The 27,535-nt window shown below is 38.8% G+C and overlaps 1 protein-coding gene across 1 annotated transcript in view; it reads left to right on the top strand.

The window, feature by feature from the left end:
* The window catches only part of CTNNA2 (catenin alpha 2), a 363,424-nt gene that overhangs the window by 237,326 nt on the left and 98,563 nt on the right, over positions 1 to 27,535 (top strand). The window contains exons 6-7 of the mRNA XM_041402631.1: positions 10,704 to 10,784; positions 27,374 to 27,526. Coding sequence (XP_041258565.1) covers positions 10,704 to 10,784; positions 27,374 to 27,526 — 234 coding nt within the window. The remainder of the gene's footprint in view (positions 1 to 10,703; positions 10,785 to 27,373; positions 27,527 to 27,535) is intronic.

Below are 27,535 nucleotides of genomic sequence, written 5' to 3'. Positions count from 1 at the left end.
CTGGGCTATGCATTGTGGCTCTTGAAAAAAGTGAAGTCACTTCATTCCAGGAGATTCACTGCGCTGAGTAAAGTCCAGGCCCCCATCTCTTCTGGATCTTAAAAATCCAATTAGATCTGGAAGGAGAAGCCTTTTTTCAGCTTTTTTTTCAGTTCTGTCCTGAAGGCATGGCTTGAAAGGGGTTTTAAAATTAAAAAAAAAAAAAAAAAAAAAAAAAAAAAAAAAAAAAAAAAAAAAAACTAACACACATAGAGCTTATTCTACCTCCTATATTTTAATTTTAGTAGTTGAGGATCATGTAGGGCCTCAGTCTACTTTCCTATCATGGGGATTCACAAATCCTTATTTACCTTACACCTCTGAACCTGGGCACTTTTTTACCTATTCCAGTGAAACTGAGCAGTGGTGCAGATTGGGGTAAAAGAGTCAGAGGGACTCCAGGCACAGTCCCCACTCCAGCATACCCCATCTGCAGACCCCAGGCAGGGATTTCAGGGCAGGTTTTCATCTGTTTGTCCTTTGGAATCTACTAAATTTGCAGCCCTGCCTTCAGCAGGAGAAGGAGTCATCCCTACCCTTCCCTGTTCCCATTTCACCCACTTAATCCAAGTCATCTGCTTGAGGATTCAAAAAAAATCTTTTATTCAATGGAAATTTGGAGTGTCCATGAAAAATGAATGCTCCAATCATTCAGTGGAAATAATGGCAAAACTCCTGCTGACTTGAGAGGGAGCACAGACAAGCTTTGTAAATGCACCAGTTATCACTTCAGTAAAGGTCTTTATGTATTTAATTTTATTCTAATAACAAAACAAAAGCCAAAAATATTTCTGATCTCTACAAGAGGAAATAAGGCCTCTAATCAGTCTGTAGAAGTAAAGCATTATTTTATGCCTAATTAGTTTGTAATAGCATTTCCAAAGGGTTTCTTTTTCTGTAAAAAAGACTGTTGATGAAAATGTCACAGAGTTATTTTCAACAGGCTTTTGCTGCAGATATCCCACATGGACATTCTGTTATTTTGTGCTGACTTTTACACTAATGCCCTGTAATTGTGTTTCACTTCCTCTGATTAAACTGACAAGTAATTTGAATGGCTATCACTTAACACATTGATCTGAGGCAGTGGCAGGAATAGACCATGGCTTTACTCTGTGAAAATAGAGCTGGTCCTTTGCTCTTGAACTCTTTTGGAAGTCAGGTTGGAGTTTAAAAACTCTTTTTTTTCTTTTATTTTTTCTAATTTTATTTTCTTTTATTTCATCCCTGTTGCCTCACAGTTGTGATATCCTACAAAGGAGCGTGTGGACGCAAAGAAGCCTGTACTCAAAGTGAAAGCTTAATTACCATAATGAGGATTGATTTCTTTTCTTTTCTCTGTCTACATTCACTCCAAACAGGAGCTGAAGTTATGGTACATGTGCAAATAAAGCTCACACTCGTTGTTTGCTGGAAGGTGGGGTTTTCACAGGAGAGTGTCAGAGTGAAAACCCTTCTTGCCAGGCACATGTCACTGCCCTCAGAAAGTCTGACACATCCCCAGGTAATTGTGGAGGCTGCACAGCAGCTGCCAAGTGGGGTCCAGCACTGAAAGCAGCAGTGGTTTCACTGGATGCAAAAAACATTACACAAAATTATGTCCAATATTGTCTCACTGTCTACTGTAATAAAGTGTTCAGAGGAAGCTGGATTATTAAAGAGATGAACAGAGAAAAAACCCCTCCCTGGTGTGGTCTGGAGGAAACTGGCAAGATAAGGGGGAAAAACCTAAGAATTCGTTGGATGAAGCATTTAATCCTCTGTTATAAGTAGAAATATTGAGTTGACATTGACTTTCAGCTGCCTGCCTTGATTATCACGTTTTTGATTGGACATAAACAACACTTGTTTCCTCATGGATCACCCAAGGAATACAAGCACAATGCAATTAAAAAGAAAGAAATGCAGATGTAATAGTCAATACACATCTCATCCAGAGGTCTATTGCATAGTGACAGATGCAGCCAACCAGTTGAAATCCTATTTTTCAGTGATATTTATTAATCAAAGCACTGTAAGTGCAGCCAAACAGTTCTGTGCTTCCAGGGCACAGACAGGCGACATTTGGGGGGGTTGATTTCTGTGTAATATTTGTCTTTGTGCCCTGAACAGTAATTCTGCACCTAAACAGAAAGGCAGAGTTGGGGCTTCAATATGTTCATGAGAAATGTTCATTTTATACCTGTAAATGTGACTGCTTTGATGAACCTCCAGTGGTCACTTCATTTTTCAGAGGTGCTTATTTGGCTAAGGCCCACAGGTTTGGGATTGTTCACCCTGGAGAAGAGAAGGCTTTGGGGTGATCTCACTGTGGCCTTCCAGGGCCTCAAGGGAATCTGCAGGAAAAAGGGAGAGAGAAAATTCACAAGTGATGGAGTGACAGGACAAGGGGGAATGGCCTCATGAGAGAGGTTTAGAGAGCAGGTTTGGATCAGATATTAGGATGAAATTTTTCTCTCTGAGGGTGGAGAGGCCCTAAAAAAAAAAACAACAAAAAACATAAAGTTCTATGCTGTGAAAGCCAACATTGCAGAAAAATGTTGTTACCAAATGGAGCCTTTTTCTTAAATACCTAAACAAAAAAAAAAAAAAGCCTTTGCTTGTAATCAAACAGTGTTATGTGGTTCCCCTATGTCCTCTACAAAAGAGAGCTGGAAAATACTGAAAGGGTGTTTTCAAGGAATGCTGAGATGTCTCAGGAAATCCTGCATTTAATTCCTGGGACTCCTAATGCACCCTTTAGTCTAAAACCAACCAGGGAGAGAAGAGCTACAGGTGCTGTTTAAAAGTGAATAAAACATAAAACTGACAGAAATACCAGACGTGGATATCACCTCCACTAAGAGCTCTGACAAGTATTTCCACTAATCTGTGACATAACAGAGATTTAGTCAATATATTTCAGAGTTTAGATGCATGAAGTATTGTTCATCATGAGTTGTAAGACATTCTCTGCTTCTCTTCCTCTCCTTTTTTTCAGTTGCCTGTGTTGCATCAACTTTTTCACCGACAGAATTTTAACATGGCACAAGGTTTTGTTGTTAATAACTATGACTCAGGAGCATTATTATGCTTAAAATAATTGAATAGACTTTTCTCAAAAGCTTGCATTTAAGTAGGTAAATTTTGACATTTTTTTATTTGCATAGTCCTTCACAAAGGGCTTTAGTTTAATGTTCCTTCCCACCCAAACCATGCTGTGATTCCATGATTTCTGTCTTTTCCTTTCTCTGTGGTAACTCAGCCTTTCTCCTTTGTGACCACCTAAACAAAGTTCTAAAGACCTTACTACGCAAACTTCTTTGTGCAATATTATCTTTTTTTATTCTCTCTTTCTCCTGAGAAAATAAATGAATTATTAAGAGGACATGAGAACATACAAATTTTAGTTCCACAGGAGGTGTTACTATAGCAAAATTGAAGCTGGAAAATGGATGACTGCAGAACCTTCAATACAGTTCCTTAGAATAAATTCTAAAACTCAAATAATTTATACAAGTAAAACGTATGATAAAATCACTGAACTGAGTACAACACTAATTCACGTTCATACCACATTCCCAAGAGACTTCTTAACACTCAATCTATCCTTAAACTTATTATTTTAAGAAGTCTTCTTCAGCTCATCTCTAGAGGAACCACGGAGATTTTGTTAAACTTGTTTTCCTGACCCATCTCCTTAGAAAATTGTTAGAATTTTCAATTTCCAGTGAAATTTAGTCTCTACTTCTCCTGGAATATATTGTTAAGCCTTTTCCTGACCTAAAATAAATTGTCTTCTAGCAGAAGGGGACTATGTATTGGTATGTTTAAACCTAGATTTCTGCTTAAAAGCACTGATGCAGCCTATGCCTGTTGTTCAAAATGTTTTTCCTTTTAGTACTAAGCTTCTCTTCATCACTTTAAAAAGGGTTATTGAGCATTGGCATAGTTTTAAAGGAGTGATGTTCAACATTTAAAATAAAATATAAGGACAGATATATTTTTGAGCAGCAATTTACGCCTTAATAAAACATTGTGATATTGAAGTTCTGAATAACCTGTAAATAATGGAGCCCTCTACCTAGGGGATGATGAAAATATAAAAATAGATCAGTGTTTGGTAGCTTTTGGATCAATAGATAATCTTTCCAGCTGTCTCCTGGAGTCTAAATTACGTGAAACAGAAGTGAGGATGTCTTGGACATGCAACACTTGATGTTTGAGGAGGTTGACTCTCCCAGATATTTTGGCTTACATCTGAAGCAGCAGAGAAAAAAAAAAAAGTGTACTATCTCCTCTTTCTCATTATTTTAGATTAAGAGAAGGCATCCAGGAGCAATTTAAAAGCAGATTGCAATTTACAGCTGCAAAGCAGTTGGTGGTTAAATGAGGAGTTTGTAGTGGACCCTTTGCAAGTAGAAGTCTGTGAAGAAATTAGAATAATTTTGAATTCTGGAGTAAACATTTCTGACCTTCTAAATGGAAACATCTGCAAGATTTTGCTTAAATGATGAGTGGGGAGATTCTCAGCTGGTGTAAATTAGTGTGGCTTCAGTGAGGCTGATGTTTTTATAACAGTTTACATCATTCACATTTCTTTCTTCAAAAATTCTATTTTTTGTAAGCATTTAAGCATAACAGCATCAATTTTCTGTACCAGCATCTTCTGAATAGAAATGTGCAGTTTCTTCTATGAAACCCTGATGTTTTCCTCTTTGAGTAGGCATTGCAAAGGAAAAGATGTTCTTTAACTGCACAAAATATTCCTCCCAATTAAATTTCTACCACATATTGCTATGAAATCACCCCTGAAACAGGAAGGAGTGAGGGGAAGCTTCACAGACATCAGGTCCCAAGGACAGCGGGACAGAAATGAGGATGAGAAGTAGACTTGCATGCTAACATCCCTGTCCCCTGCATTCCCAGGGACAGAGATCACACACACACTGCCAGAGGTTTCTCCAGGACATATCAGAAATCCTCCCTTGGGGTATCAGTCTTGGCTCCTCCAGCTCTATTCCCTTGTTTCCCCCTGTTATCAGCAAACTTCAGCTCCAAATTAGGGTGATGTTACCTTATGTCTGTTAACCTGATTAGAGAAATACAGATATAACTGGAGGGGTTTTTGGTTTTCTTCATTAAGGTGTGGTGTTTCTGTGACCCAGTTCCCTCAGCCTTTCCTCTCATGGCATTCCCAGTGCTTGGATCATCTTCCTGGCCCCTTTCTGGACTTTTTCAGCCCATCCTCTTATCTTTTACCTGTTTGAGAATATTAAACACTATTGAACCCAATATTGATCCCTGAGGACCAATATTGTCCCGCTTGTGACAGGCTGCCAGCTTGGAAAGGACCTGAAAGTGTTAAAATTCAGTGTTGAATCTAAATTATGAACTGTGTTTCTTTCAGACAGTGGAAAGAAAGTGGATCTTTAAAAAAATATCTCATCCTGGGAGGACAAGAATATCTTTTGCAGAAGCTTGAAAAAAATCTGCCCTTATAATGCTGTATTTTTTTTTTAATTCTCTGGAAGAAAATCATGCAAGTCACACATTTGTCCAAGATAAAATCTCCAGCCTGATCCTTAGGAGTGCTGGACAGTCCTTGCAGCTATTGAATAGGCAGTTTATGTCAAGTAACTCAGTATTCTTCTAAGAATTAATCATCAAGTGCTTCAAGCTCCCCTCCACTGTCAATGGAGGGAAGCAATCCCCTGTGATGATAAGTACTCTGTATTAAAATAAATATGCAAGACAGATGGGTGCTCTAAAAATGCCTGTCACTATATCTTGAATATAGAAGGAGCTAAAATAACTAGATTTGATTCAGTATTTTAGAATGGTAAAATTAAATGGGATGGCCCTACCCTGAGCACTATCACTGCTTTCTGGAATGACAGAGCGTGCTGCATTATAATCTGAATTTAATTAAATGGCACACCTCTTTAATGATGGCAGGATATTCTTGCCAGGGGGAAGAATGAAAAAAAAAAAAAAAAAAGAGGAATGTGTCAAAATGGTGGTTCCACAACATCTTACATAGATTTTATTGGTATTAATATTGTTGCTGTTTAACTGAAACCCTGAGCTTCTAAATTGCAAACGTTAAAGAAAAATAGTGTTCTCTAACAATCACTCCTTCAGTTGTGATACACATTGGGGTTTTGTCTGTGATATTATTTTGCAGCCTGCTGCTGCCCCACTTTTTGTGTATTTCTTGGCACTCCATTCCCTTCTTTTACAGTTTACCATTGTCAGCCTTTTGTAGCGTTTTTTATAACAACGTGCTCAAAGTATTGGCTTTGCTTCTCCAACATCTCTAGGTGATCCTAACTTTTCAGTGCAAAGATATTCTTTACAATAACATCTGTCCTTATCATAATAATTTTGGTAGTACTAATTTCATCTGTTTCATGTGCTGAAATTTGAGCTCTGTGATTTGCTCATTAGTGGTATCTGGAATTATTAAAAACCATCAACACAGTAACAGTCTGGAGCATCTTCTTCCAAGGTTGAGCATATCTCATCTAAAATGCACTGAGTCTCTGGGCTGATTGGCCTGACTGTCCTTGTCTTGGTTCTGTGATATTCTCTAGGGTTAGAAAAATGTCCTGTTAAGTACCTCATGCTGATCAAAAGAGTTCTGTAATGAGCACATTGTGGGATTTAAATGTCTCTAATAGCTGGGATACATATTTAGGGAGTTTAGTATTTTACTCTAACAGTTTAAAGTGTAAAAAGGAAAAATGGAAGGAGAGGATAAGGTCTTTGTAAAAAGAGAAAACCACTGCTGTACCTTAGCAGAGATCTTTCTAGCATTCAGCAGATACTGAAATTTCTCATCATCCTTAAGTGCATTTTGTTCTTATTTTATTTCATTTCCTAACCAAATGAAGTTGAAGTTCCCTGTATAAATAAATTCTGGCTTTAATATCATGCAGTTTTACCTGTAAGGCTTTTCAGACTTTGTTTGGTATAAATGACTGTGTTCTGTCTTTATTCAGGTAATGCTGTTGGCACTGGTGGAGACTGTAGGCATTTTCCAGAGTAATAGAACAGTCAGTACCTCGATTTCTTCCACTACTGGACATGGATGTTTTGAGAAACTACACAACTTCTCATGTCAGATGGCAAATCAGGCTTAAAACAACTTGAATATTATATTCAGGGAGCTGGATCTGACATTGAGTGACCTGGGAGGGAACTGCAACCTTGGGGTAGAAATGCAGTGGAAGATCCTCTCCTGACCTGGGGGAGTCTGCAGCAGCACAGCCCCTGTCAGAGCCTGTGGGAATTGGCTCATTCTGAGCTGAGAATAAATCAGATGGGCAGGGAAAAGCTCTAAGGAAATTAGAATGGAAGCAACTCAGACTGGGAAAATTGTTTGAAAATATCTCGAGTACAAGCAGAATGCAAATGCTGTTAATGGTCACAAGAAATCAGGGACTTGATTAATATATTCTCCTGTTGCAAAGTTCTCCTCATTACACCATGAATAGATGTAATTCTGTCCATAGGAACTTGAATACAGATATTTTGGCATTCAAGGAATTCTGTGCATTTCTCCTCCTTCTCCTTTTAACCCAATGCCAGCAGCAATTTTTACTTCCTTTTCATCCCAAAGTATCTTTCTTCCCTTTGCAGGGAAAGATTAACAGAGAAATGGCAAATGGCTCAATACCAAGCTTTTTCATTTTTTCAGGAAACCAATAAATTCCTTTCTATCCCTTCTAGGAATGAAGGCCAAAAATTTATCACAGAGCAACAATAAAATAAGAGTATTTAAGGACTTAAATAAATAAACTTTAATAAACTTATATTTTCAGCACAGAGCAGATGGTGTTTGACAGACCTGCCTGAAGCTATGTAGCATCACATGCCATGCTAGTTATTTTTCAAAAATGTGATTTACTAAACAAATTTCTTTGAAATCATATGCTGAAGAAGGGAGTTTGTATACAGATTAAAAGGTCATTTTATAAGTAACAGGTGAAGGTCAGTTAAAATTCCTGGATAAGTAAAAATGGTGCAGAATGGGAGACTTCAGCCACATTTGTGTGAGTTAATAAAATACTGCCATTGAGTGAGCTCAACTGGATCTCTTGTTTTGGTTTAGTTTTCCAGCACATCCCATTCAGCATCTCAGGCAGCACTGAGGCACAGTTTGGGCAATTGCACGCAGCAATGTGGAACAGGCTTTGCTCTGCTTTGGAGGGACAAGGGACTGGCCAGATGGATGTGGACAGTTTGTGTTGTGTGGCCTAAGGGTCACAGAAGGGTTCCCAGTTGTTTTGTGTTTTGCAGTAGGATGTACCTTAAGGGCCACTGTTTATATAAACACTGTTTATTTAAAACTGGAGTTGAAAAGTTACTGGATGGGTTTGAAGGGATTCTAGATAAAACTTGCTTGGATGCAGGCCAAGGATAAGATTTGCACACCTCAGGTACTGTTACTGTGTCCAGCTCATGGTTCATTTTTATTTTATTGACTTTATTTACTATCTGAGATTGCAAGGATGTGGCTTCCCCAGCTTTCTCCGTAGCTGTAATTATTCCTGCTACCCTGGAACCAGATAGACTCACTGGTCACAAGGTAATTAAACACTGCTGAGAGCAATTGTTTTATTTAAAGAGAACTCATAGTCTGTATCATACATTTATGAGCAGATTATTTAGTGAGTGGCATTCTAGAACTGAGCATTTCTGTGACAAGATGAGGCTGTAATTCAGTGACCAAAATTGGATTTCTCTGCATCCACAGCAGGGTGGGCAGCAGGAAAGGGGGGATTCTGCCCCTCTGCCCCCTCAGGAAAAAAAAAAAAAAAGTCTTAACATGTCTTCTGTGGTTATGGAGCTTTCTAATCCAGTCCGTTAAAGCTTAAACAATGAGAAGGAAGAGAAGAATTTAAAGAATATTAGATAAATTGAATTATTTGACTGGGAAAAGAAAGCATTCCAGAACACGAATGTCACCAAGGAAACTTGGTGTAGCAACTGCACAGCAAACAGCTGGAGAAATTTATTTTTTTCTAAGTTTTCTTAGACTGTAACTCTGTAGTGTAACAAACCAGAACTTGGCTGAGACTGGCTCATCTGGCAGTCCCTGCTGAACCATTCTGACAGTCAGGAGAGGCTTCCTGAACCAAGAGAGGCTTCCTGAACCAAACTTTTCTGCCTCAGCTTTATTGTGAAATTTCAGCTTGAAAAACAGGCTCGACTGTGTGCACACATGACACCTGCTGTCTTGAACAAAACACCAGGGACTGAATTTGGGACATCTAAAACCAAAAGCCTGTGCTGACATTGCTCAGGCTAAAGAGATGTGGTTCTTCAGCTGGGGACCAGAAGAACTCACTCAAAGGATGAACACAAGAAAAGTGAGATAAAAATATCAGCGGGTGACACAGATGCCTCCTCTTGTGTGATAGCAAATGCTTTCTCTCTCTGTTTTCTGGTGTCAATTTGTGTGATTAACTCCAGAATTTCTAATGGATCCTTTTTAGAAAGCTAAGAGGTAAATTTATGTTTTGTATTAAATTCTGGTGGCACTTGATATTGTTATGTTTGAATTTCTAAATTAAAAAAAGGGAATGGGTTTTACAGATTTTTAAATGATCATAAAAGCTTTGGCCTCGTGTCATAATTGGAATTACAGGCAGTAACAGAAAGCAGGCGTTCTCTGGAATGAATGCCTAAAGCAAAGGCTGGAACAGAGGCCTCTTGCCAGTGTAGGGCTGATAACTGTGGTGTACATATGAGAGGGTATCATTGAAAGAGTGTCTTTAATCCCCTTCCCACCCCAAAAGTGACTTCTCAATAGCAACCAGAAACATGTGCTATTAGGCTCAGCTGGAGAGAGAAAATCGCTCTTAATCATATGCAAGGAACAATTCTAAATAGAAGCATTTGAAAACAGCCTTGGGAAGGAAAGAGTACTGCCAGAAAGAATGGAAGATCATTCTGATTCTTGATGAAAAGCTTTCAAACAGAGTTCAATGTGCAAAAGATGTGACAAATCTTTAGAGAAGTACTTTTCTCTTAAGAGAAAGGTAATACAGCTAACAAAGTCACTTAATGCTTTTTGTGCCGTTGAACCTGAAAACCATATTTTCCCCCCATTGGTTATGAGACACAAAAGGCTTTTTCCCCCTTTTTAATCTTCGTGAGGAGTTTTGCTTTGAGACTTCCTGCAGGAAACTGTTTTAAGTGGAATTCTTCTTTATACTGAACCTAATGTCTGCCAATATGATTCCTGTTACAGGCGTAGGGACCATTTTCCTTCTGTCCTCAAGCTGTGTTGCTGCTTATTATCATGTTTAACATTCCCAGTGCTTGGCAGGATGGAGATTAGAAACTCTTAATATTCATTTTATAGTGAAAGGTCTTGCCAGATTTTTTTGAGTATTAGCTATAATATATGCACATAATTTATTGGTGGAAAAGTTCTGAACTCTTCGGTGAGTCACCTTAATCTTTGTTCTTATCATTTAGGATTGTTCTGAAATAATCTTCTGTGCCTCCTGCACGTAAACATGTTAAAAACATTACTTTGGAAATAACAACTTGATGGTAGCAAACAAAAAAGCTGCAATAATTTCCTTTGATGGATCCTTAATATTTTTTTTTTTAAGTTTATGTCACCTAGAGGATTTTTCTCTAACTCTAAAATTTTGTGTTTTTAACAGACTGGAAGGAAGGAGAAGGGAGACCCACTCAACATTGCCATTGACAAGATGACCAAGAAAACACGAGACCTTCGGAGACAGGTGAGCCCTGCTTTTCATAATGTTTCCTGATTTTCCAGGGAAATCATTGCTTTACAACTTCAGGCTGGTTTTGCCACATGAGGAGGTGTAAAGAATTGGTGTCCTCATTTAGATATGGCCCTACATTGCACATGACATTAAGCAAAGTAGCAGCATTTCCTGTGACAAAAAAAAAAAAAAAAGGGAGAAGGAAATTCATTCCAAGTGTAACTACCAATGGTCTTTCCATGTGGGAGGGGAGGCAGATTGTCCAGACCTTCCCTGCCTTGGCAGCTCAAAACCCCAGTCATAAAAACACTGGCATATGTGCTTATTTGTGTTTTATTTGAATACTCTCACTGGAGTAACAGGAAAGATGAGCAGAATATGAAAAAGAAAAATTGTAAGAGTAAAATATATTTAAAGAGAACTTCCGAGGTACTGTATTAAATAAAGATACTGTGAAGATACAGAAAGTCATAATAAATAACAATTTTGCCAGAGAGGTGGATGTCCCATCCCTGTAAACACTCAAGGCCAGATTGGATGGGTCTGAGCATCCTGATCTCCTTGAGCATGGCCCTGCCCATGGCACAGGGAAGTGAACCAAATGACCTTTAAATGCCCCTTCTAACCCAAGCTATCCTATGATTTTATTAATAACTGCAAAACCTAGTTTAAACCATGCATTTTGGCTTTCTTCTATTACATTTCTCATTGTGTTTTGTGATAAGAAAGAAAGAAAGGTTCATTAGAAATGCTTGAGATGGAAAAGAAGTAAAAGGAGATTTGCAACCAAGAGGGAGAGGTTTCTCTTGACACCTTCAAGTAAAGGCAGGACAGATTGCCTCTTTTTAGCTCCTTTTTCTCCCTTTAAGATGATTCCAGTTCTGCATTTTTTATACAAATATAATAATAATAGTAGTAGTAGTAGTAATAATAATAATAATAATAATAATAATAATAATGAAAATTCTACCTGACCTCTGTGAAAGTGATCCCACATCCAGAAAACTGCCAAACCAAGTAAAGATTTAAATGCATCTTCAAGTACCTATTTGCAGCACGATAATTTTGGAGAGAGTGGCCTCTGTAGGCATTTTGAAATCAGTGCTCTGCACTGCTAAAACTCAGCTCATTTCAGCTCTTCCTCCTTAACCTTTAGCAGACGTGTTTGGAGATCATCTTCTCCGAGCTTATTTTGCCAAATAACAAACCCATTGCAGTGGACCTACAGACAATATGAATCACTGAGTCTCCTATATAAAGCCTGCCATCACATCTGCTGCTCAGCTAATGACAGAAGAGAGATCTCTGCTGTTCTGACCTCCAAATTTGTGGGATCCTCGGCTCTGCAGTGGAGCTGGGACCATGTGTTGCCTCCCACCTCTGTTCTCACTGCTTCAAGGAAGTAGCAGACTAACACATGAGTGAGTTCTATGTGAGGCTCTCAGCAGTTGCCTGAATTACTCATCCCTAAAGCCAAATTTACTCTGAAACGTGATATAAAAATGGCACCTGTCTTAATAAGCTGTGTGCTTCTCATGTGTATTCACCCTCGTGGAATGTTCAGTCTCAGAGAGCTTGGAACTCTGGATGTGGGTAAAGTGAAGCACAGATATTGTATTTTCCTGCTTGGGGATGAAGCTTTTAGTACATTTCCTGATATTTATGGAAGTTAATCACGTAGGTATAATGTTTATTAAATTGTGGCAGTTGTAAACTGTAAACTAATCAAGATTAAATCATAATTGTGCTGGGTTTTGCACAAACATAGAGGAAGATGGAGTCTGCTTTCAACAATGTGCATTCTGACTGTAAATCATGATCCCTCAGAATCATGATCAATGTTCTGCTTCATCACATGAATATAATCAGCAGAGTACCTGTTTATGTGTGGCTGCCCAGACCTGCCTGTGCACTCTCTGCTAAATTCCAGAATGTGAGGGTGTCACTGAGGGCTTGGTTGGATGGCTGGGGAGAGAGGCCTGAAGGTCCAGAGGAATGAACTGTGGTGGAGGTTACAGTGTCCCACTATTTCAGTTTTTCTATTCTGGGCAAAATCATTGGAGAGACAACCAGCTTTGAATATCATCATGCCTTTTGTCTAAATGAATCCCTTTTAAAGCTTGCTTTTCAGATTTTGGATGTTTAATGTTAACACCATTAAAACTAGATAACCTACAACAGTTAGGTGATGAAAAATACAAATACAGATAAATAGATTTATTTTTTTTCCTCTTTTGATAGTCAGGCTCCCTTGCAAGACTTCAGTATTCACCCATCTAAGACTGATTTTTCATTTTCTCCCAGGTCACTTAGCTCATTATTTGGGAGATTTGATTTCATTATCTGCATAAAATGCAGACATGGGAAATGATTGTGGATGGAACACACAGTGCTAAAATTCTGCCTCACAATTCACAGTCACTTCAATATTTCTTATTCTGATGGAATTACATCTTTTAAACTTGCATCATTTAAACTCTCCTGGGAATTGGGAAATTATTATGGGGAGCTAATTATATGTCTTACTATAAACTGCCAGTAAGCACATCAAGCTAAGTCAGACTGAGCAGGTTCTTGGAAGCAGACACACCTCACCAGCCCATGGCTTACTGCTGCCATTCCTCACTGGATTTTCATGAAATCACAGCGTGGTTTGGGTTGGAAGGGACCCTAATACCCATCTGTATCCAACACCCTGCCATGGGCAGGGACACCTTCCACTAGCCCAGGGTGTCCAAGCTCCATCCAGCCTGGCCTTGGACACTTCCAGGGATCCGGGGGCAGCCACAGCTTCTCTGGGCACCCTGTGCCAGGGCTTGCCCACCCTCACAGGGAAGAATTTCCTCCTAAAATCTAACTCAGGCTCCTCAGTACAATTTAAACAAGATGCTACTGGAGAAGGTCCAGCAGAGGCCACAAAGATGTTGAAGGGTCTGGAGTATCCCCCGTATGAGGAGATACTGTAGAAGCTGGGCTTGTTTACTCTGGAAAAGAGAATAAGAGGGATGTCATCAATCCATATAAATATTTTCAAGGCAGGATGGTGCCAGACTCTTTCTAGTGGTGCCCAACAGGACAAGGACTAATTGCCATAAATTAAAACACAAGAAGCTTCAGCTCAACATGAGGGAGAACTTCTGCACACTGAGGGTGGCAGAGCACTGGAACAGCTGCCCAGGGAGGCTGTGTAGACATTCCAAACACACCTGGACACATTCCTGTCACCTGGGTGACACTGCCTTGACAGGGGGTTGGACTGGATGATCTTCAGAGGTCCCTTCCAACCCTAAAATTGCTGTGATTCTGTAACCCTGCCCTCTGGCGGTGTAAAGCCATTCCTGCTGTCCTGCCACACCATGCCTTTTCCACAAGTCCCTGTCCAGATCTCTTGTAGCACCTTTAGGCACTGGAAGGTGCTAGAAGATCTGGAAGCCTTCTTTTCTCCAGGCTGAATCAGCCTTTCATTTTGAACAAGCTGAGGAAAGCACTGGATCTGATAAGAGGTTGTGCCAATTGGCAATATTGGGAATCTCTTTTTCCAACTGGTATGGAAGCCTGTAGTTAAGAAAAAAAAAGACAAAACCCAAAACCTAAACAAAGGCATGTGGTACACCAAGCCAGGCCAGTATCAGGTGCTGGTTGATTCCAATTCTTTTGTTAATTTTTCCTCCATAGGACACCAACCCAAGAGTTCAAATGCTGCAGGTAACCCCAAAGGGGCAGGAACACCTGACATTTTGAACATTGCATCTCTGGGGTGACACTGAGAGAGAGAGGCAGGACACACCAGACGGTTTGGTCACAGCACCTGAAGGCACAGGTCAGAGCAGCAGCTGCTGTGCTGTCACCACCTCTGCTTTGCTGTCACCACCACTGCTGTCCCACCTGCTGGCCCTGCTGCCACCCCTGATAGCTGAGCTGCTTCATTCTGCACGAGCCACTCGAGGTGGAATAACCAAAACCATTTATTTTGCCTTAAATACCACCCAGCTGTGCTGCCATTACAGCAGCCTGCCTGGATTATTTCGTTTTTGCCCGTTCAAGGCTTCCTGTGCCTCCCAGTGGAAGGAATTGGACAGAAATAATATTTTTTTTTCACCACCAATTCTCAGTTTTTACTGGAAATTATACTGTCATACAGCTGTTAAGGAGAATTCATCCAACTCCTACAGACTGAGGTTTATGTTATTACTAAAGCTGCTTAGAAATACTGCATCAAATAAATTCTTCACAGAAAAGTATAATTTTCTTAAAAAGTGGAAAACTTCCAGAAATTATCCAGAAATTTAATTTTAATTTTTTAAAAAGAAGCCTGAGAGCTTTGAAAAGTCTAGTGTGGATTTTTCCAGTAGTTTCCAGTTTTAATTTTGAAAATTATTAACTTATTTCTAGCCTAGCATTGCAAATACAAATATTTACATATAAATAAATATTAAAAATTAAACCCTCATTTTTAAAATGGCCAAGGAGACTTTCCTTTGATTCAAAGAATTTTGCTAGGCTTTAAATTTTCATGTTTCATCTGAAAGTAGAAAAAAGAAGAAAATAAAAAGTACTGGATTTTTTTAATATTGGATTTCTGCTTCTCCTTGCAGTTTTAGGCAAGAAAACTTCTATAAAACATATATATTAATAGGAACTGTGGAGTAGAAAGTCCTGAAATATCTGCATTACCAGTTGCATTTTGATAAATTCTTTTGAGCATTTAGTCTGACATCCTGGGCTTTCACTTTAATGGAATGGATGCCTAATAGAAATTAATTTTACTTTTAGATATCTAAATTTCTGTGTGTAGTATCAAAAATGCATTTTTTTGCCACCTGATTATAGTTTTGCGGCCTTTGTGTGTTGTTGGGTAAAATCCAGCTCAAGTTTTTGGACAGGTACACAAAAAGCAGAATAACATGAACATCCTCTTAGTAGATACATACAGGTAGTGGCTAAGGTGGTGGTTTTGAATATGGGAAAAATAATTATTCACACCACTGTCTGAGGCAAAACATTCCACTTCAGCGCTTCTTTTTATCAAAAATGTCCTTTTTTCAGATTGTCTTTTCCAGACAGCATCCTACAAATCTCTGAGGAACCCATGTTGTGTAGACACAGGACTGAAATCCAAAATTGTGAACATCTAAATTAATGAAATTCTGTTTTCTCTAGCATTGTTCTGTCTGTTTAGGGCTTTCTACAGCAATAATCTCAGGTCCTTGATTCTCATGTTTCCTCCCATTTTCTCACCCCCATCATTCTCCCTGCTCACTCCTTGTCATCTGAGGCTGATTTGTTACTCCAGGTGAAATGCAGAGAGTGATGGGTTGCTTTTGGCTCCTGCTCAGCTGGTACCTGGCCAGCCAGCTTCTGACTTCACATAACAAATTTCCCTCCACAGGACACTGATTTGGGTTACTCTTCTCCTACCCAGACAACTTTACATCAAACTCCAGCTATTCACCATCTTTAAGACATTTTTTCTCTGTCAGATGGTTTTAAAATTGGCCAACTGATTAATATGTGTTTGAAAAATAAAAGGGCAGATTTTCTGTGATGAACATCATTCCCTCAGAACACCAGTCCAGAAAGTAAAGCCCAGAGTATGGCTCTGTTCTCCTCTGCTATCTGCAACTGCACTAACATGGGAATTGTATAACCACAGCAGGTTGCTATGCATAAATAAACCCTTTATGTGCAGTTTTTATGTGATTTCCACAGTGCCACAGAGCTTGTTTTCCTATACGATTTCCCAAAAATGGCTTTCAGGTGTATCTGGGGTTTGTCCTTGTTACTGGTGATTAAATGAGAGCTCCTTGGTAGGCTGAAAGCTGTAAGAGAGGTTTTTGCAAGGTTTCTGCATTGGTTTAGATGAGTTTCCCCTCTTTCTGATGGGGTGGGATTTTGATTGCTTCTTTTCTGCTTTTTCCAGTAGCCACTATCAGTGTCCTAGGAATGGGGACACACTTTAGGGTACTCAGGATCAGGTTTGGCCATTTAGGCATTAACTAATGTTAATGGTGACCGTGCTGTGGTGTCTTTCTACCAGGCACACGCTCTGCAGAAGCCAAAATGAAAAAAAAAAAAAAATCCAGGTCATATTTGCTCTTTTTACACCTCTAATCAATTCTTTATGTATAATGCAGTAAGTACATCCTTTCACATGACCCTTATGTATATTTGATCAGTCATTCATTTACATTCCCCTGTGCTAAGATGGGATCTTACAAATTCCTCCGTAAGACACTTGGTGGACTCTGGGCATGATTTTCATCAGCCTGTTGTCAGCCAAATTCTCTAACATCCCTCCCTTCAATCTACAATTATTATATTATCTTTTAGTCACAAATATCCTGAATTTGAAGGCACTCACAATGATCATTAAATCCTTGATGGTACTGTTTCAGTGGCTGTATTAGGCTGCAAGTCAAACTTGCAAAAGCCTAAAACTTGATGAGACAAATACCTCCTGTAATTTATTTGTGCAAATTTGGTAAAACAAAGACCTTGGGGACAACATGTTGATCATACTCAGTTTGTATTAACTTCATAGGTCTCTGAAAGGACTTGGCATTTTCTGTCCTTTGTTTAACATGGGTTTCACCAGTTTGAGCTAGATCCCAGGCTTCAGCATGTTCTTAGCCTTATTTATCATCTCTCTCTGTTCCTTGAGCAGCAGTGTCTCCATTTGCTCTTTCTGTTACTCACTTCCACGTAGATTAAGTTGTGTCGCTGTTTATGAATGCTATTTAGGGTAAAAAAAAAAAGTTTAGCACTTTGAAGCCTGCCAAAAATTGGTGTAGACTCTAGAAGGGCTCTCAGAATAAAAAGCACGAATATTAACTCATGGAATTAGACTGATGGGACACCTAAAACTGAAAGAATGTGTTCTTTTGGAACAGATTTTATCACAGCTAACCCATACAATGTTAATTATATTATGGATAGACACTTATATAAGTTTTCAGTCTGTGGGCTTAAATCTCTCTACTCAAAGATATGCATAGGTTGCTTCTTTACAGAATGTAATTCCTTTGAGGAAAACACAAGCCTTCCTCCAAAAGAGGAAATCTTATCATCCTGTTATTGCAGCAAAGCTGCTGTCTCACACCCAGACCAAATGACTTGCAAATGCTTTAGGGAGGGCCAGCAGCACCTAGAAATTAAAACTTGGTGCTCTAAATCATGATTAACTGATTTAATTTTTTTTTATCCTCTCTTTACTGTGCTCTGTGAGGATTAGCAAGTCTTACTGTCCAGTTTTAGAAGAATAATCTGAAGCTCAGAAAACAAGTTGCTTCTGAAGGTGAAGCTGCCTCACTTGAGATATTCTGTGTTGTACCAGCATTAGGAGGTGCACAGCATCTGAATATTAAGATATAAGCCCAAGGGAAGCATAAGGGCTCAAAAAGCAAAACAAAATCTTCAGTGGAAAACAGTGAACCCAATTCTAAATCAAACTTAATATACATTAAATAACAAACTCCTTTCAGCCTCCCAAAGACAATGAAGAGCACACCTAAAGAAACAAAAAACTCATACTTCAGGGGGCAGGGGGAAGAGGCAAGAGAGAACTCTGAACATTCACACCAGCTGATGCCAGTTATAGCAATCAGGTGGTGATATAAAGTTGTTTTCCTTCAGCCTCCCTGACAGTCACTGGAGAGTTCATCTCTGGAGGGTGACTTGGGGTTTTGAGGATGTGTTCTGTATAAGTTCTTTATGCATAGGGAGCCATGAACAATCTGATTTCTAACTGAGGCCCCCTGAAGGTAGGTTTGTGTGAGGATCCCTTTGACTTTCCAGCTATCCATAGAACCAGTCAATAGTGCAGCAATCAGTGCCTTTCTGGGGGGGCTGGGAAACTGTGTTCTCCTTCTCTGATGTGCCCTTTGTTGCAAACAAGAGGGCATTGGGTAAGGTTATAAATCCTGAAGGGGGCTTTTCATTTTAATTCAAGAGCTGTATAATTTAAATAAGGGAAGAAAACAGAGAATGAAATAGTCACAGACCTTCCCTAGCTCACATAACACTGTGAGAGTTTGTAAGAGTTGCTGCAGTGTTCTGAAAATGCAAAACTTCATGCAAGTGTGAAGCAGTAGCAGAATATCCAAAGGAGCTGTAACTTCAGAACCTAGTCTGGCAGGAATGTTTATTAAGATTTCTTTTGAAAAGGCAGAGTTGAAGCAAGGTCACACTTAAACAGATGATCCACAGGAGTCTGTGCTCTATTAACCAAGGAGGAGTTTTTGGCTGTTCCAAGGGGAAGTACAGTGTTATTGCTGAGATTACCCCACTCTGTTGCATGACAGTACATCTTGACAAAATGCTGGCATTTTGTAAAGGGAGCCAGCCACAAATTAATCTAAACCTCTTTGAACCTAAGGCCACCTGTGGCATCAGCTCTTGCTTGTGAGAAACTCAGCACCTTTTCCTTGTTGCTTAATAGCTTTGATTTTCACCTGCAGTGACTCCAGTGCTCTTGAATATGGAAATGTGGAAGCTGGCTTCCCAAAAGCAGTCTATCAAATGCTAATACAGATTTATTTCTGTGCCAGGGCTACGTGTTTATGCCTTGTATTCATTTACTAGGGGTGCATTGCATTGTGTGTAGTTCTTTTCTAGATTTGTAGCTGTTTTCTAGTTACAAAGGTGTGATGCTGGCTTAGAAGGCAGAGGTAGCAATGCCCCACTTGATGAAGTCCTCTGCTCTTCCAGCTTCCACTGAATTTATGGCCCCAGGATTAGGGACACTCTGAATGTCACCAGCATGGTCTGAAAGAGCTGTGAGCCTCTGGCATGCTGATCAATACTTTTTGTCTGCTCCCATTTGGTAGAATAACTGGTGAATTTACTTCAAGAAAAGACTTTTAGTAAAATTTTCAAACATCTGATCTAAAGAGGGCAAATGCACTGTTATTTGAATTACAATCAAGAAGAATTTTGATTTGAACTTTGAATGCACATGTCTTTGTCTCCCTCAAAACTCACTTCTAGGTGTTTATCACTGTGACATTGAGGTTTTTATGGTGCTCTGAAGTGTTTCAGAGGAAATGGAGAGTGCTTTAATACTGCTGATTTACTCTTTCAGGTCTGTAGTAATTTCCTTACTGCCTTATTATAAGGCTTGGTTTAATTTACTCTACACATAATGTTTACTGATGCACATATGGTGCCGTATTTCAGGAAACCATGCCCCTATCAGGTAGTTTTGGGTAAGGCTGCAGTGTGTAACAGTTTAATCAAACAAAGGAAACTTTGAACTGCAACATAATATTCATGATGGATTTTTTTTTTTTTTCCTGGCAAAAGCCATGGTGTAGTAACCATGGGCTGCTTTTGCTTTGTGAAATAGGGACTTGATTTTATCTTTTTTTTTTCTTTTTTTAACTGAAGTCACTTTAAGTGAGTAGAGGGTTGGCCTTTCAAAGTGCTTTGATAAGAATTAGGAGGCAGAACTCAGTGCCAGCTCTATTGCATTGGAAGAGATTACTGCACACAGTTTGTGCATTATTCCTCAAATACTAAGCCCTCATAAAACTTCAGATATTTCAGCAAATCTTTGTGTTTAGAAGATGCTTACCTCTCTAATCACGGCAGAGGAATAATTATGGAGTTTTTAAAAATCTTTTTGATAAAAAACACTGTAAATGTGAGAGAAGCTCAATGTAAGTGTGTAATATTGCTACATTATAAATAAAAATACCCACAAACCAGACCAAAAAAAAAGGTAAAAAACCCACCAGAAATGTATTTCAAGAGACTTCTGTTGATAATAGTTTTAGATAAAGAAGCTTTCGCTGATATGTAGTATCATCTGAAGAATGACCTGTAGTGACATCAGCTAAAGGCACTTCTGGAAGTTTGGATCCATAACAATAGCTTCAAATGTTGGTGCAGTAGCATGAGTTAGGGAGCACTATAAACATGGAGGAAAACATAATCCTTTTCCAAAGACTTCTCTAATTCCATCTTCCTAATGGCTTTATGAGCAGTGGCAAAGTACATAGAGTTTAGTTGCCAAATGGGATTTCAACATTATATTTGTTTCTTAATTGACAGTAATTTTGTTCACTAACTCTATTTCTAAGTGTTATGAAATATCTTTAATGTTATGTTCTACTTGTAATTAAGCAACCAGATACAGAAGGTTTTTTCCAATTCTTACTGTGTAAAAATTACTGCAAAGGAGAAGAAAACAAAGTATAAAGGAAATGAGAAAAAAGACAAAAAAACAAACCCAAGAACAAAACCCAGACTGATCTCACTGCTGTAAGGGCTTTTTGAAAGGCATGGGTGATAATTCATAGTATCAGATATCAATCATCTCTGTCCATCGGGCAAGATCCACTGGTGACTTTGAGTGACTCTTGGACAGGATGATGAGAAATCCATTTTTGCAGCACACAATCAATTTTTAATCTTGTTTTAGCCATTGTCTGGCACTTCAATAGACAGGTCTGCCCAAGAGCTGTCATCAGCTTCCACTGGGCTCAGGCTCTAGGTCTTGGAGAAGCTGAAGACAATATTTACTATGCCAGGCTGCTCATGCATCTGGGTTAGGTGGGACTTGCAAGTGTGACATTTATTGTATTAAACCTGTAAGGCTTGTTGGATCTGACTGCTCACAGTGAAGATAACTTCATTAAGAGTTTTGTAGAAAATTTCCTTCCCATCTTGACCAAATAGCTATTTCGTCTCCTCAGACCAGCTTTTTCCCTTTTATTTATTTATTTACTGTATTTAGTTTAAAAAACCGGATAAAGCTCCAAAGCTCTGCTTGATTTAAGTATCATTTCAACAGGGCCTGAGACATAAATGAAGCTACACAATAGATTGTGGTTCTTAGTTTAATGTTTGCATTTTTAATCCATTATCTCTATTCTTCCTCGTTACCCTCTTCTTTGTTCCACCTCTTTTACATCAGGCTTTTTAGGTTTGCAGTTTTGGTGACATTTTTGGTACTTTTCAGTCCTCTTTGGTTTTCGCAAGGTTATTTTTCAAAGTCTTATCTCTCTTTTTTTTTTTTTTTTTTTTTTTTTTCTCCTCGGCTGGAATAACCTATAGGTTTTCTCCCTTCTTTGTTCCTACATGCAATTTCCTGTTCTGCAATTTCATCCTCCCACATTCACTTTATCACAATTCTACCCTTTCAGGTCGTACAGAATGCAGAAGTTAATCACTGTCTTTTCACTTCTGGGTTATTTTGACTTCCATAACACTTTTTACTGTCTGCTCAGTTCCTACCTATATTTCTGGTTTTCCCATATTTTTGATGGGAATCTCTGTACTGTCCTCTACCTGTTAATCCCCTTTATAATTCTTTATTTTTAGAAATAATAAATATTTAATAGAATCTCAGCACTGCCATCAGAGTGTGGTTTTTATTGTTCTATCCAGATATGAAAGACAGAGTTCATACCCTGATAATCCTCACATGTTTGGGGGGTATGTGGTTATCATTCCCTCAAACACATAATTTTTTCTCTGATTTTGTGTAACTGCACTATTATTGCTAGCAAGCCTGAGGCTTGCCCTCGCCGATTTTTTTTTTTTTTAAAGGCAGCATAAATTTTTTCTGTCATGAAAACTGATAAACCACCCACCTTAGACCTTCAAAAAAACCCCAAACAAACAAACAAATTTAAATCAATGGGGATTAAGTACCTTAGCACTTGGTAACTGGGTTCTTCCATGCTTTGGGCCATGAACTATTTTGAGGAATCCTTTGTAGTGGCCTGTGACTTGGAGGAATGTTCTTTGTGTGTGTTTCTTATGTTCTTTCAATTATTATATTCTTTCAATTTTTAGTCAAAAATTGTAACGTCAGCTTGCTTTCTGTTAGCAAATTCACCCCAAATCTTTTCCTGATTATGGCTGCTTGTCTGTAGAGAGACGAAAGCTCACACATTAAAAATATATTAAGAAGTTCAAACTAAAAGAGAGCAGGTTTAGGTTAGATTTTAGGAAGAAATTCTTTCCTTTGAGGGTGGGCAGGCCCTGGATCCCTGGAAGTGCCCAAGGCCAGGGTGGATGGGGCTTGGAGCACCCTGGGATAGTGGAAGCTGTCCCTGCCCATGGCAGGGGGTTTGGAACTGGATGATCTTTAAGATCCAGGCCATTTCATGATTCTAGTAAGTATTACCTGTCTTTGTAACAGTGTTTCTTCTTGATTTCTCTTTGGCTCAAATCTTACTTTTTAAATCTATTCCACAGATCTGTAGTTTGAGTATCCAAGTGTGATACGTGTTCTAAATGTTAGTCTTTTTGCTGTTTAATCTGCCAGGGCATAACTGGTGGTGTTTCTGTCCCCATCCCCCAAGTTGCCATTCTTTGGTCACCTCCTTATGTGACACAGTCTGCAGAATTGACTGCGACTTTCTCTTTAGCACCAAACTGCAGCAGCTTCTAATGGTCACTGCTTTATTCTCCAGAACTCAATTTCACAGTATATTGGAGGTGACACACCTTAACTGCAGTGGAGAAGGCTTTATTTTCATCCCTTTCAATTGAATTAATGCCTGTTTGGGAGCTCTCTGCAGGTGCAAACTGGAGATGGTTGCAACACCTGTTAAATGGAAAATGGTGAATAAGGTGCTCCTTGGTAAACTTTTGTTACAGGCAGCTCTGCACTGCCAGGCTTTATAAAGTTTAACAATCTGTTGGAGTCATTAATCTCCTGCTGTGGCTTTACCTTCCAGTGGCAGGATTAGACATTTAATTCTCTTCTAGACTGTAAGTAGCACTGAGACATTTTGGTTCTAAAATTGTTATATAGCCATGGAAAACATCGTTTTGGTGGGCATTTAACCTCTTTGAGCTCAATTATGGCTGTGAACTGACAATGATAAAACAGCCCTAAATAGTGCTTAGAACAGTAGAGCATGATGCTATCAAAAACAGCAACCTGACTGAGCACCATAAACTGACAAAACTGACTGAACTGGAAACGCGTAAATTCTGCCTGTGCACCATTCATGCTTTCAAAAATATTTACAGGTCTTGATATTTTCCTTCTATATTTTTTGTTGTTGTGGCAAATTTATTAATCTGTTAGCTTTATGTACATTAATAAAGTTTTCTCTCTGACAAAATGAATTAAGCAAGACCTTAATTTAACGTGCTTCCTCTAATAAATGAAGTTTCACATGGTGGAATTCGTGCTTTGAATTCATGTCTAAATTAAAAATCCTGTGGGGGGAAGAAAACCTAAAGCATTGTCTTACGAGTAATAGTGTGTGTCATAATATTTACATCAGAACTCAGCATAAATTAAGGCATTGCAAAGGCATTTGTTAATGCAGGTGCATGAGCAAAGCCCTGGTGCTGATTTTGGAATAAAACACCATGGGCTTTTGCTGCTTTCAAATTCAAGTCACAGCCTTCTCCCATTCCCTTCTGAACTGACATTACCTGGATGAAACTGAAATCTCTGGGTGCACAAGCCGTCACTTAGACTGGGCTTTGTTGCAGTATGCACAGGAACACAAGATTGCTTTTCCAGCAGTTATTTACCTTGATGAATAGCCCTAATTGGATCAAATAGACTGGTAATGGTGAGCCAGTACTTTTAAATGTCTTTTCTTGTGCCATTAATATTACCTTGTCATGTATCCATTTGAGCTCGTGGATGAATGTCTTGCCTTCATACTGCTGTCACATTTAACAAATGGTTTTGTCAAGTCATTCTTTACAGCTTGTGGTGAAGGATGGCAAAATTTGTGGTCTCCTGCTTACATAAAACCCGTTAACTCTACCTTTCAACTTCAATGCAAGGACATCCTAAAACTCAGATAACAAATTCCAAAAGAAATTATAGTGCCTGTTTACAAGAGGGGCCAGAAATATCCTACTGACATCTATGATTAACACAGCAGAAGAAAAATGGAATGTATTAATTTTGTATTTATTAAACCTGTGACAGTCAGAATTCAGATTTTTTTTCAACTGCTGCAATTATGAACCTCAGAGTACAACACACGGTTACCATTAGAAACAAGATATCCATTTTATTCATTCCTTTTGATTCAGAAAGGGCTCTACTGTATATTTACTATGGTAAACCCCACATTGCTGGTTAGCTGATGCTCTTGCTGTCATTTTTATTGATTTCTGGTATGTGGTTGTAGGCTGAAGATATTTAACAGTGATGAAAATAAGCTGCTTACTGAACATCCTGAGACTGCTGTTACAATTCCATGGGGCATATTGTTATAACCTGATCCATAACACCACATTACCTTGGATTAAAAATTGAATTGCTTGTTCATTGAATAAATACAAGCCTTTGGAACAGATCCCTCCTTATGGCAGGACACAAACAGGAAAGTGTTGGTGCTCATTTAGCATTTAAAGTAAGGGGTTTTAGTGCAGTGGACAGTAGGTTTTCACTGGCACGTACTCAACTTGAGCAAGTGGAATTTTTTAAGGATCTTTCAATGAGAATGAGCTGGAAGCCACATGGGATTTTTAAAAGCTTGGTGTGTTCCTTTGGAAATGCTACCATTTGGCCTTTTTTGATACAATGGGCATCAAGCTCTAACTATGGGTACACAAATCAGGCATCTGATCTGGAGATTGCCAGCACGCTCTGGGAAATGGATATCTGCAGAGGAGAATTATGCAAATTTATGATGCACCTTCTCTGGCAGTATTTCTCTCATAATGCTGGCTATAGGTTCAACTACTGATTTAATAGGGAATCACAGGATATCCTGACTTGGAAGGGACCCACAAGAATCATTGAGTTCAACTCCTGGTTGTCCTTCACAGAGCAACCCCAAGAATCCCACTGTGCGTCTGAATTCTTAAGTTAAAAATTTTTTATAAGTACTGACTGGAAATCTGTCAACCATGGAATGCAGGGTACTGTGCTGCTGCACTATTCTCTGAGCATCTTAGAATATCTTTTCTTCTTTTTCTTGTAATGTTTTGATGTATTTGGAACAATATTGTTATTTATATTGGGATGGTACCTATGAAAACTATTCATGGATCGTTGTCCCATTGTGTGAGATGCTGTGCAAATAGACCCAAAGCATGATCTGAAGGAGTTTTTAATGTAAGAATAAAATAAGAGTCAGCAAGTGGAGAGCAGCAGATTGATGGGAGAAAAAATAAAGAGTACAAGATGGAAATGTAATAGGTGGTAGCAAACACACACCAGCTTCCAAACTGTTGGCAGGTCTCTGATAGATGATTCTTTTCTTCTTTTTGTCTTCTTTCCCCCCCTGTTTGTATGTGTTACTGAGTTAGCTATTCTGAGTGCCTTTAATCATTTTGAAAGTGGAAAAAAAACTTTCCAGGTTGAATCTGAGTAGAATTAATTTTTAAGAAGAATTGAGAACTGCTTAATATGTTGACTGCTTCAGTTGTGATGGAAATAAAATGAATACCTCCTACAAGCACATATATGCTATTTTGCTTTGCTTGTTTTTACTGCACCACTCAGGGAATGAAGGAAAATATTCAAAGTTAGCTTTCTCCTTATTCAAATAGAGCTGAGAATTGCTATCATCAAACAGCAAATGCATCTTGGATTGTGTATTTGCAGTGTCTGACAATAGGCCAGTTTTCAGTGTGATTGGGTGTTTTGATGGCACCTTGTCTAGATAAAGCTTTCTTGTCTGGGCTGCAGAATAGAGAAAATTACCTCTCTGGATGCTTCATCTAACTAAAAATGCATGATTTAAGGAGACTAATGGGTACCCAAGGCTCCAGGCTGAATAGCTCCTAGCTTCTGTTTGAGTCCACACTTTTCCATTCTTAACAACCTCAAAGCTGGAGAAAACATAATCAAGATGTTTCTGATCCGCAATCCTGCAGAGCAATTAAGCTTCCAGGAAGAATTGTTTAAGATTTCAGTCATCTTTCTGGCTGTCTTTCAAATTTTGGAGAAGTTTGACATTAATTAGTGGTCATTAGCAAGGTGGGAAAGAGTTTAGTGATATCATTCTTACAGTAATATTGTTTCAAATAGATGTTTATATGGACTAACAGGTGTTAAATCTTCAGTAACTTTTAAGGTGGCTTTTTTCTTCCTTTAGAATAAATTGGAATATGTTTTCTAATCTGCCTGGAAAATGCTAAAAAGGATTTCTGTTTATACTTCTTGGAGCTATTCAAACAGGAATACAAAGCACAAGGCATCTGCTACACAAAATATTAATTATTGCATGGAATACTATTCACTGGAGGAATTAGAGAAGGCTTAGAAATATTCAAGCTAATATTTTTTAATGGTTGCTTGGAGTTAAGCTCCTTAATCTGTATTTGGCTTTTTAGTGAGCTGAACTGTTTTTTCAAGTAGTGTGGAGCTTTCAATTCTCATCAATTTGCTATGTCTTACATGAGTTATCACCATCATTCTGTACAGATCCATTCAGGCCAGTAGGATTAGGTGTATGTCAGCACAAATCCCAGGAGGGGTTGGCAGAGCCTAGGCCCTCAAGTTCTTGATTTTGCTTGCTGCAAATATTGAAGAAAAGAAATAAAAAAAATCCAAATTCCCGCGTATCGCTGCGAGATGCAACACATCAGTGCTTCAATATGAACAGTGGGAATGTGTGCTGATAAATGTCCTTTATTTACTGGTCTGCTGTCCTTTGTCACAGCTCCGGAAGGCAGTGATGGATCACATATCAGATTCATTCCTGGAGACCAACGTCCCACTGCTGGTTCTCATCGAGGCCGCCAAAAGCGGCAACGAGAAAGAAGTGAAGGAATACGCTCAGGTCTTCCGTGAACACGCCAACAAGTTAGTGGAGGTAAGTGAC

Source organism: Onychostruthus taczanowskii, unplaced genomic scaffold (genome assembly GCF_017590055.1).
Source record: "Onychostruthus taczanowskii isolate IOZ18803 unplaced genomic scaffold, ASM1759005v1 scaffold2, whole genome shotgun sequence".
Taxonomy (NCBI): Eukaryota; Metazoa; Chordata; class Aves; order Passeriformes; family Passeridae; genus Onychostruthus; species Onychostruthus taczanowskii.
This window is presented reverse-complemented; position numbering and strand designations above follow the sequence as displayed.